The 12,482-nt window shown below is 42.6% G+C and overlaps 1 protein-coding gene across 3 annotated transcripts in view; it reads right to left on the bottom strand.

The window, feature by feature from the left end:
• Positions 1 to 12,482, bottom strand: part of gstcd (glutathione S-transferase, C-terminal domain containing) — a 162,263-nt gene that overhangs the window by 132,837 nt on the left and 16,944 nt on the right. For all 3 annotated transcript variants that reach the window (XM_052010052.1, XM_052010053.1, XM_052010054.1), the window contains exons 4-5: positions 8,391 to 8,645; positions 4,699 to 4,792 (exon numbers count right to left, since the gene is read on the bottom strand). In XM_052010052.1, the coding sequence (XP_051866012.1) occupies positions 4,699 to 4,792; positions 8,391 to 8,645 (349 nt within the window). The remainder of the gene's footprint in view (positions 1 to 4,698; positions 4,793 to 8,390; positions 8,646 to 12,482) is intronic.

Below are 12,482 nucleotides of genomic sequence, written 5' to 3' on the forward strand. Positions count from 1 at the left end.
CACAGATTAAACAAGGTAGATCAAGATTAAACAGAGATAAACAGCAAATTTCCTTCCTTAAAAGGACATTAGTGCAGAATATGAATTTTAGGACAATCCAACAGCTTCATGATCTTGACTTATACCTGTCCTTAATTTCAAGGAATTTAAAATAAAAATTAATTTAAGTTTTTCATCTACCATGGTGAGATTTGAACTTGCATTAGCTTGATTTCTTTCACATTCCATCATAGAATGTGCACCTCATCTGCAAAGACAGCATTTACTAATCATCCCTGGTTATTCTCAAGAAGATGGGGGTGAGCCACCTTCCTGAATTACAAATACTGTTAGGTAGGGAGTTCCAATATTTTGACTCATGATGAAAGAGCAGTGATACAGTTCCTTGAGAGGAAGGGAACCTGCTAACTGTAGCATTCTCCTGCACTTGCTGCTCTTTCAGGCAATAGAGGTTGAGGTTTTAGGAAGTGCTGCTGAAGCTTTGTTGTACAAGCTTATAGGGCAATATGGCATACTCTTGCTCTTATGTTCCCTTATGAAGAACATCTTGTCGTTGGTGCACTCAACAGAAATAAGGCCCTGGTGGAGGGAGAGAACATGAATTAGTTCAGCCCTCAGGATGACAAATCAAACCACCATATTTCTGCACTTAATAATACTTGGTTTCACGGTACCCCAAATATGGTAGCTAAAGTAACAAAGATGCTTAAGTATATGACATCAATCTAACACATTCTGACAGAACAGGTCTAACCATATCTAGGAGAGATAGATGTGATTAGCAGGGAAGGAAGAGGTTTAGTATAAAGTTCTTTTTAGCTGAATGTTCTATATCTTAGTTAAATGTTCTTCATTCTGATTATGCTAACACTCTACCTGCATTCATACCACTCAACATGTTTTAAGGCATGGAGAGTGTGGAGAAACCAAAAAAGGTGTGTGTCAGCTGCATTCTTGTGTCCATCAGCTATCTCTCTTCTTGATGGCTATCATATTGCTACTAAAATCAATAATCACTAAAAAGTACAGGAACTGACCCTATGTCCACAATCTCTCCCCCCCCCACAACCACTGACCACACACAGCATGGAACTGGAGAGAATTAAACAGCAGGTGAAGTTTGGAGGTAGGAAGGAGCTTTTTTCCATTTTCAGATGGTATCAGAGCCTGCAGCAAGTGAAGCAGGTTCTTTGTACCCCAGCACATAATGTAAACGTCTCTCAGTGGAATTCAACTGTAGTAATAAAATATCTATGGAGGTCAGCAGGTCAAAACCCCACCATACCACTCCTCAGGGTCTACAGCTGGCTGAGCTATGCACAACCAAGGAAGTATAAATCAGGGATGCCTCCAAACATGTTATACAAGCAAACCATTTAACCCTTCGTCAGATAAAAAAAACTGGCATTTCAGGCTAAAGTGAACTGCGCACCGTAAATTAACTTTCTTAGGTAGATTTTAATACCCCAGATCTGTGCAGTGCAGGTGGTTCAAAATGACAGCAAACACTCTTTTCCGCATCCCCAGCATGTTTGCCACTTCTGCCATTTTAGCTGCTGGCTAACATTGGTGGCCACAAGTCATGAGCAGGCGAGCAGTTGGATCTTATTAATATTTAACCTGGAGTCCAATATTCTCACAAGTGAAACTCAAAAGAAAAGATGGACGAATTACCTGATCTTTCACAAATAATGACCAAAATAGTAGAAACCTATCCTCATGAAATTTCACTGGTAGCACATTCATTACAGAGAAAAACTGATATTGTAGCGGTTGCTACCGCGGAATGAACACAAGACACTAGTCGTAAAGTTTCAGAACAGAATTGGTTTATTTTCCCACCTTGCACGGGCCTTTTAAGAGAGGCTGTTCCCGCCCACTCAAAACGGCAATGATGCATACGCCACGTCATCAAACCTTTCCCGCGCGCGGGTTCTCCCTGTCGCTCGGGGAAGACGTAGGTCCACCGCCATCTTGGGCCTCACTGCTCCAACGACACGCGACCCGACCGCCGAGCCGGTTCGCTTGCTCGGACGGTGAGTCGCTACACAACCCTCCCCCAGAACCAGCGATACGGTCCCCAAGGTCCGTGGGCTGTGTTAGCCGCTGCTTAGGAGATCGGCCTCTGCGTCGCGGTGCGGGAACCTCGACTTGTAGATCTAAACTGGCCGGTTTGAGGCGGTCCGTCGTGAAGACCTGCTCCTTGCCCCCAATGTCCAAAGTAAAGGTGGACCCATTATTCCTGACGACTCGGAACAGCCCCTCATATGGTCGTTGCAACAGTGCCCGAGGTGTGCCCCTGCGAACGAAAACAAACTTACAGTCTCGTAATTCTTTGGGCTTACAGGACGGGGCTTGACCTTGCCGTGAAGTGGGAATCGGAGCCAAGTTGCCGAGCCTCTCGCGCAGTCTTTGCAGGACTGCAATGGGTTGTTCCCCTTGGTCCCGAAGGGAGGGTATGAAATCCCCTGGGATGACCAGGGGCGCTCCGTACACGAGTTCAGCTGATGAAGCGTGGAGGTCTTCTTTGGGGGCAGTGCATATGCTGAGCAGGACCCAAGGCAGTTCGTCGACCCAATTAGGACCCTGCAGGCAGGCCATCAGGGCGGATTTCAGATGGCGGTGGAAACGTTCCACTAACCCGTTTGATTGAGGGTGGTAGGCCGTGGTGGTGTGCAGCTGCGTCCCCAGCATGTTTGCTAATGCAGACCAGAGGCCAGAGGTAAATTGGGTGCCTCTGTCTGAAGTGATGTGGTGTTACACCCCGTGTTTGGGCATAGAATTCGTAAACTGAGGTGCCAAAACTGATGGGAATTCGGCTAGGAGCTTGGTGAACTCATTGCCGGACAGGAAGATGGAGTCCAAGCGCGGGGCTGGCAGGCTTGTTTCTCCCAGGGGGTAGGTCTGGAAGGTTCTGGAGTGGACTAGCCGCTTCCCCCGCAGGTTGACTAACAGGTTGTGGGCCCGAAGGAAATCGGCTCCTAGGAGTGGTCAGGCGACAGTGGCAAGGGTGAAGGTCCAGGTGAAACGGCTGCCACTGAATTGTAACTGAAGTGTACGGGTACCGAAAGTCCGTATCGTTGTGCCATTTGCGGCATTGAGTACCGGACCTTGTTGCCTGTTACGAGTGTCATGGCCGGTCAGGGGCAAAATACTGACCTCTGCTCCAGTATCGACGAGGAAACACCGCCCAGACTGCTTGTCCCAAGCAAATAGGAGGCTTTGTCGGCGGCTAGCCGCTGTAGCTGTTAGCGGCGGCTGGCGCTGGCGTTTCCCTGACTTGCAGGGTGGGCGGCATCGACGGACTTCCGCGCCCCACCTCTGTTGGTTGCCATTGTCATCGTCTGTGTTTCTGGGGTGTGGTCGCCCGGTTGCTGGGCCTAGTTTAGGCAGGCGTTGGGCTCACGGCCTGGCGACTTGGCCGACGGACGAACCGCGCTCGCATTTGGCCTTCCACAGGATGTCTGCCCAGGCAGCCACCTCACACGGGTTGCTGAAATCAGCGTCGGCCAACAGCAGGTGAATGTCATCGGGTTCGAGGAAGGCCTGTTCAAACATTAGGCAGGGCTTGTGTCCCTCGGTCAATGCCAGCATCTCATTCATTAGGGCGGATGGGGATCTGTCCCCCAGGCCATCGAAATGAAGCAGGCGGGCGGCGTGCTCATGACGGGAGAGGCCGAAGGTCCGAATCAGAAGGTCTTTGAAAGGCGGGTACTTATCCCCCTCTGGAGGAAACTGGATGAAGTCACTAACCTGGGCGGCTGTCTCCTGGTCCAGAGAGCTGACCACATGGTAGTACTTTGTGGAGTCGGAGGTGATCCGCCGAAGGTGGAATTGCGCTTCGGCCTGGTGAAACCAGACGCTGGGACAAAACGTCCAAGAGGTGGGCAGCTTGAGTGCCACTGCGTTGGATGCTGCGTTGTCGTCCATTGTGCAGGTCCAAAATCCGTTTGGCCCATCGGGGTCACCAATGTAGCGGTTTCTACCGCGGAATGAACACAAGACACTAGTCGTAGAGTTTCAGAACAGAACTGGTTTATTTTCCCACCTTGTGCAGGCCTTTTAAGAGAGCCTGTTCCTGCCCACTCAAAACAGCAATGACGTATACGCCACGTCATCAAACCTTTCCCGCGCGCGGGTTCTCCCTGTTGCTCGGGGAAGACGAAGGCCCACCGCCATCTTGGGCCCCGCCGCTTCAACGACGCGTGACCCGACCGCCGAGCCGGTTCGCTTGCTCGGACGGTGAGTCACTACAATATATTATTTATTGCTATGAGACCAATTTACAGACCATGATGCAAACTGTAAGCTGTCTACTATTACTTGGGGAAGAAAATGTCAGTAGGCTAATAGCAAGAATAAAAATCAACCCTTCACCTGCATAAGTGTCTGCAGGGACATGATGCAGTTAAAAGCAAATCCAAATATTGCTAAAAATTAACTGAGAATTTACATACTCTGAGGATGCTTCCAAAACTTAGAAGACTTTCTAAAATCACCATGATTTTGTATTTTTATTTGATAACAACTCTCTTAATATTATTGGAGAAGTTCCAATTCTCTGATAAGGCCAGCAACAGTGAAAGAAATCAACAGTGACAATAACATGACCTGGACTAGGTCAAAGCACTTACCATCAGAAGCCAGAGTGTTCAAACAATGCTGAAATGAAAAGAGAAGCACAAGGTCTGCTCTTACCTTCTATGGGATGGGCAGATAAGGGAAAGTTGCTCCAATCCTGACTCAGCGAGGGACAAGGGTGTGGGATGAATCTTGCAGAAATTCCATTCTCCTGTATTTAGAGAGGAGATATTCATTAGCTTCTTATCAAATAAATGACACATCTCAATTTTTTCATGTTGCAAAGAGAGCTTTACTTTTTATTTGAAAGTTGGAAAATGATTGAAGCAGGGAAAAATTAGGTTTGGATTGTGCAAAGAAAGAGCCAACACAGAAGAGTACCCTTTAGCACTGTTAAATCTTAATAATCGCAGCTGAGAATAGGCTGAACTTCCTCAATGGTGAAATAAGCAGAGGAGCTGACTTGGGTTAAGGTTTCATAATCAGACCATTTAGCTGCCACTTTACACAGATCACATCCCTCTATCTTAGCAATGCTTATTTCCACCCCTAAAGAACTTCCATTATAAAGTGTCTCTTGGGATCCATAAACTCTGAAGCGGATCACAGCAAACAAAATACTTTATATGGTGTAACTACTGTAAAGAAATGTACCATAAACAGCAATGAAATAAATGGGATAAGCAGTGATCAACTCATTAAGGGAATTCACATATTTTCTGAGAAGAGTAAAATGGGATCTTTTATATTCACTGGACAAACCTCAGATAAGAATCTGAACCAAAAGGACTCTGACAATGCAGCAATCTCTCAGTATTGCACTGGTATGTTTGATGGGATTGGAAGCCCTGCAAGGAGGCTTGAACTCACAGCCTTCTGAAGCAGAGTATTACCTACTGGGTAAAAGTGACAATGGAGAAACAATTTTACTACAAAACCATCAGATAGAGAGTTGAGAATCTCAAATGTACACCCTCCACCTACCATAGGCAGGTTTTCATTCCAAAGCTGAAGGCCTCTGTGAGACTCCAAAACCAGCTTTACTATTTATTTATCAATTCATTTCAGACACATTGACCTTAAATTTCCATGTAGCCATGGGAAAATGATCTCCAGAAACAGATTTCCCATAACTTTTACCCAACAATATCCTCTGTTAGTTCTTCTTCTCATCAATACCTTCTAATAGATTAGTACCAATGATTCCCCTCCTTCCACCCAGTCACCAGTGAAGGATTTTTGCAGCTGGTACAATAAACAGTTGGTCTTACAGTTCGCAAGTGAGCTCCTCTACACTCTGGCACTATTTAAAATTAGAATACGAACTGAAGTAACCTGTGAATGGAGTAGAACCGGAGACACATTGATTGTTACACCAGCTGTCAAAGCAGCCAGTTGGTCTTACAGATTAACACAATGCCTATGGCACTTACCAGCACTTTCATTCTCAGACTCTAAATTTAAAGATTGGATAAACTGTGGTCGTTTTCTTTAGAAGAGGTGACTAATGGGGATTTAATTGAGGTATATAAAACTATGAGAGGCCAATTTAGTAAAGAGGAAAGATCTATTTCCCTGAGCATAGGAGTCAAAAACAGGGTGCAGTGAGAGAAAAAAAATAATTGGTGGAAGGACTGAGGGAGGAGATGAGGAAAAATAAATCACCCAAAGGGCGATAGAGGTTTGGAACTCACTGCCTGAATGGTGATAGGGAAGAACCTTTCTTACATTTTAAAAATTCTTGGATGTGTACTTCAGGAATTGATACCTCGAAGATGATAGATCAAGTGCTGAGGAATGGGATTAGACTGGGTACCTCTTTCTTGACTGGCAAAGACATGATGGGTTAAATGGCCTCCCATTGGAGTCATAAATTTTCTATGATTTCTAAACAGTGGGAAGCACAATCAAACACCTGGAAGATTCAATGACGAACAGGACTGTGCACCAATATTGCAGCACAACACATAATGTGCCATCAGAAAAGGGGTTTCAAAAATGAAATCAGATTAAAATAGGGAGAATTGATCACTTGAAATGTCTGGAACAACATTTGTAAGAGAAATTCTCAAATGATGCTGCTAACTTTTTGACATTCAACCCTGAATTTCTTCTTATAGGGAAAGCCTGCTCAAATTTTGACAGCAGTCTAAATGAAAAATAACTAGCAGAGTTAAATTTCTCTTTCAAGGACAAGGCTACTAAAAAACCCTGAGGAGCATAACATAACATTTTAAAAGAATTGCAAAACAAACGCACAGAGAAAGTTAGGATTGTACTTTGGGTTAGTCACTGACAATAAGGAATCTCTCTCTCTCTCTCTCTCTGTGTTTATCACTTTGGCCACTGTTGTTCAAGTTTTCTTTCTTGTTCCTTCTCAGCTATAGACAGCACCTAACATATTCTTCCATTCTGTTCTCAACTTCTTTACCAGGAACCAAAAGATGTGAGTCCCTATTTTTCCAGTTTATAGGCATTCAAAAAATGTTGAAGAAGCTAAATACCAATTAAAATTGAAGTATGCATATCTCTACAGACTACAAATTAACTTCTAGTGTGCTGAGTCCAGGACCATTACCTAGTCAATGTTTACAGTCTAGTTCTGAACAACAATTACAGTTTCTATATTTTTTTAATGAAATAGAATTAAAGTACAAGTGAATGGAGTACATTGACTGCAATACCAGCATGTACCAACTGTGCCAGCAAGCTCAACTCGAAAAAGGGTATCAGATTATTGATCCAACAGGAAACTCTTAATGAGCTCAATGTTTTCTACAGCTGAATATTGGCAAAATCATTGCATGTATTTCTAGCTTTCACCAATCTATATACAGCAGTTGCCTCATCACTTCTCCCAGCTGCCTTTCAGTTTGAATTCAACAATGTACAACAGCTGGATCCCAAAGCTGAATTCCTTCACGACTGTGAAGTTACTGCATTTTTGTCTCTCAGGAAAGCTGCCCACTTACACATTTCTCCCTCCTCCATAGCCACTGAAATCCCACTTCGCACCTTCATCATCTTGATGAATGAATGCTCCTTACCAGCTTTCTAACCTTCAAACACTCGCTTCTTTGAATTCATCTGATCCAGTGTCCTGTGCACTTCCACAAAAAAATTATAACCTCCATTCACTCGCACCTTAATTTTGCATAATGGTGTTGGATAATAATGGCACATATCTGGAATATGATTTTAGCATTTGTGTTTGAGGGCATCTCATAAATATTAAATGGATGGTAGTTAAGGATCGTCTATATGCATACAAAACATTAATTTGTCATTCAAATTATTATTAATCACAAAATTCTAATCATTTTCAAATCCCTCCTCCCTCTATGTAGAGGCAATACTGTCCTACTAAATACTCATGCCTGGATCTTCTAACTCTGGATTATCGTCTCTACACCATCTCCTCATCTCCATCATGAGAGATGGATCCTTCTACAATGGTGTCTCCTCTCCAGAATTATATCCACACCTTCCATAACCTATTTCTGTATACAGCGGTCTCCTGCAACTAGAAAACATTAAATTCTCATCATACATTAAAATGGTGTAGCTGATGTATATTATTTGTGTGTTACATCTCAAATCCTTCCAATATTCCCTCTGGGATCTGTATCAATGTCAGCCTGTAAGCAGTCACTGGCAACCATCCAGAGCTCAGTTGTTAGACTGATCGTGAAAGAATTTTTTCATGCAGAGCGGGTTTACAGGGTAATAAATATTATTGCTTATGTCTATGCCTACAATGTAAAATATGGCAGCAAGGACATCCCAAAACCATAAAAATATTGAGTTACTTCAAGCTTCTTCATGGTGGGTCTTGGGCCACCTCGGAAATGGGGGTCTGTGGTTTCAGTCTTCTTGTCCTTATGGTCAATGGAGCTTGGAGTCAGCACATTGGAAGAAGGCAGAGGAGCAGGAAGGTTGAGAAGATGAATGCCACAGCTAACAGCGGCTTTCTTCACTCCAGATACTTCCTGCACACGTTGGTACCAACGGGAGAGCAAGGGCAAAGCTTTCAGCATCTGTTCTTGACAGTCCCCAAGAGAAACCTGATCGGGAAAAATTCAAAAGAAAAGAATGTGACTTTGCCCATAAATCAAAGATGTCTTCTCTAGTAGTGGTGTGACTTTTTTCTTTGTTAAGAGCTCTCTCAGGCCCAAATATTGATAGTGATAAACTGGACACCTACTCTCCTCAACAGCTGTGTTGTGAACAATCCTATTGCAATCATAGAAACATTCAGTTCCTATTTCTATCACCTCTGGATTTACACAGTGAGGTATGCATTTGCTAAAGTGTGTGAAACCCAAAACCAAGGAAAAGGGCCCTGTATTAATTGACCCTGAAAATTCCACCTCTGAGCCAGATTTTAACTCACTTCCTCTTTGACCAAAAGTGAAATGCTTGTTAAACACAAAGTAGGTAACAAAATCTGCCCGCAGACGCAACACTTACCTGATGTGGGCCGAGCAGAGATCATACAAAACATTCATCAATGAGACTCTTATTGTCCAACAGCTCATGGTGTCATGAAAAGTGCTCAACTGTCAATGACAAACTAATACGCATTCCATATCCTGGTCTTTGCAATTATGGGACACCTGGGTGCAAAATATTCACTAAGCTACAATTTTTTACACTGCTCTCAGATTCAAATGAAAATGAGTTCAATAATTGCTTAAGCTGCCGTTACTTTTGCATCTAGTATTAAGCTCACAATGGCACAGGCTAACTCAGTCAAGTTGAAAAGTGTGAAATCAGTACAACTTTTAAAGTAGTTAAAAAATTGCATTTAAATAGTACCTTCCACATCCCCAGCTATACCCAAGGGTGTATCTCTGCTAACCTCTACATCAGATGGTGGTTTCAAGCCCAAAATCCTGGAACTCAAGCACATAATCGAGGCTGACATCAGAGTACACTACTGAGGAGAGCTCAGTCATCAGACCTCCCTGTGCAAAAGTTGGCAGCCATTTATCACTAATTTACAACATTGGTTTCATTTTAAAAGCGTTCATTTGGATACAAATTCCTCTGGGATATCTTGAGGTTATGAAATGTGTAGTCTAAATACAAGATCTTTCTCTCCCTTACATAAGAACTAATGGCAATGAAGTTTCATCGATGATTTAATGACCACTGCGGGTCAATTTACACTCAGCAGAGTTCCACAGAATAACAATTATATAATGTGTCTTTGAAAGTGTTGGTTGTGAAACTAATGTTCACTGGGATATTAGCAAAACACTCAGAAGTACATCACATATAATTTGCTCTGTATAAATGCTGGTGATATTTTCTTTTGTTCCTTGTATTTATCCTTCAGGTACTCAACAAATGAAGAGTGCACAGAGGCTTCAGAAAGGACACTAATTAAAACTTTTGAAAACCCAATTTAAAGTTATAAAATAACTTAATTTTCACATTATTAACAGAAGAGTTCATGGCTGCTGGTGAATTTGTGTATTAATGCAGTTGCGTCTTTGTCACTAGTTGCATGGTGTCTACAAGAAAGCTCACAATAGACCTTCTGTCTCATGACATCATTTTAATGGAACAAATTTAAGACACACCAGAAAGATGCAATGCTGTCAACAGATTAAAACCCTCAGACAGTGATACATTCAGTTTATACAACACAGGAAAATTGGCAAGTATGAACAGTATCCAACAGAGATATGTCCAGTCCATAGCAGGTGCAGTTCAACATGCCCCTGATACTACAGAGTAAATACAGTAAATTTCCCTGGAACGATCATCAATTATTCTACACATTCTTTCTTATTTTCCAGTTCTGTTTGCATGACAGCTGCAGTTTCTCCCCAACTCTTCTCCCTGCAACCAGGGACTACACATATACCTTTCTCCCCCCACATTTACTAAATTCCACCAAAACTTTAGAAGGAGGTGATAACCTTTTAATTTTGTTTCAAATTGCTTCCATTTAAAAGGTTTACCTTTCCTTTTACATTATCTTACTGCACTGTTATCAGTAAAAACCATGCTCAGGATGTTTAAGAGTCTTGTGCATTCCATTATTGAATACTCAGCTAGTCTGGAATCTATGAAAGCTGTAAAAGGACGAAAAGATGGAGGGGAAAAAAAAAACAATCCTAGCACTGTGCTCAGATGAGCTGACTTTGCACAATAATATGGAGGATCAATTTATTTTGCTGGGCTCCCAACAAATTATATGCTTCGGATCATCACACAGATCAGGGAGGTCAAATACCAGATACCCACAGTAATGGGCTGCCAAACTGCATTTGTAAAAAAAATATACTTGGGATACAAGATACCCCTTTGAAGAAGGGACTTTTGGAGTCAATTCCAGATAAGAGCTTCAAAGGAAGATTGGTAAATTAGTTTACTATTGTCACATATCACTTGTCTTGCATACCGTCCATACAGATCAATTCATTACAACAGTACATTGAGGTAGTACAAGGTAACACAATAACAGAGCACAGAATATAGTGTTACAGTACAGAGAATGTTACAGCACAGAGATAGCCATAAACATTTTTTTGGTGAGCCTCCCCCTTGAAGCACCTATTTGGAATGTGCACTCGGCAGGGACTCACGTTACAAGAAGCCTCCTACACTCTCCCCCCTTTTCCTAACAGATTTTACTATTGCCTTTTCATGGATTCCATGCAAGCTCATAATGCATTCTCTCAGCAAAACAAAGCAAACATCCTGGACGTGAAGTGCGTAGCCAATCTCCATGCCTAATAATTCATGGTCCCCTCACCAAAAATGCATTGGTCTCTGCAACAGCAATCCAGCTAGCCCCAATACCTCACCCTTACCTTCTCAGTAATATGGATGAGGAAGTCATGTGTAACACATGCACATTTGCTGATGATACATAACTGGGTGGCAGTGTAGGCTCTGAGAAGGATAGAGAGTCTTCAGGAAGGACACAGACAGATTATGAATGGGTGAAGATACGGCAAATGAAAAATGTGAAGTCATCCATATTGGTAGAACAATTAGAAATACAAATTGCTTTTTACGTGGTGAGAAATTGAAAGGTGTTGGTATATAGAGGGACATGTGCATCCTCACAAATGAATCACCAAAGGCTGATATGCAGAACAGCAAGCGGGTAGGTAGGTAAAAGGTTTTATTGCAGTAGGACACATGCACCCACCACAGACATGTTGTTTCAATTATGTATGGCCTTAGTGAGACCAATGTATGCAGGTTTGGTCTCCCCACCTAAGAAAGGATATACTAAAGGGAATGCAGTGAAGGTTTACCTGACTGTCTCCTGGCATGGTGAGTTTTCACATGGGGAGAGATTAAGCTGATTACTATCTCAAGTTTCGAAGAGTAAGAGGTGATCTCATTGAAAGGCACAACATTCTTAACAGGCTTGCGAGGGTAGATTCAATCCCTGGATGGGGCATCCAGAAATAGGAGGCAGAAATACTAAGTAAGAGGTTAGTCCAATCAGGACTGAGGTGAGAAGAAATTTCTTCACTCACAGAATCAGATTTATTATCACTAACATCCGATGTGAAATATGTTGCTTTTCAGCAGCAGTACAGTGCAAACACAAAAATCTATAAATTACAAAAATAAATAAATAGTGCAAAAAGAAAGGAATAATCAGGTAGTGTTCATGAGTTCATGGATCAGTCAGAAATCTGATGGCGGAGGGGAAGAAGCTGTTCCTGAATCATTGAGCTTGGGTCTTCAGGCTCCTGTACCTCCTCTTTGGAATTCTGTATCCAAGAGGGCCATGGAGGCTCAGTTGCTGAATATATTCAAGACAATGAGGAATAGATTTTTAGATGCAAGGAAACCAGGAGATTGATGTGGAAAAGTGGTGCTAAGATAAGAAAAATCAACCATGTATCTTATACCTTTCAATGAGA

This window comes from Pristis pectinata, chromosome 2 (genome assembly GCF_009764475.1).
Source record: "Pristis pectinata isolate sPriPec2 chromosome 2, sPriPec2.1.pri, whole genome shotgun sequence".
Classification (NCBI taxonomy): domain Eukaryota; kingdom Metazoa; phylum Chordata; class Chondrichthyes; order Rhinopristiformes; family Pristidae; genus Pristis; species Pristis pectinata.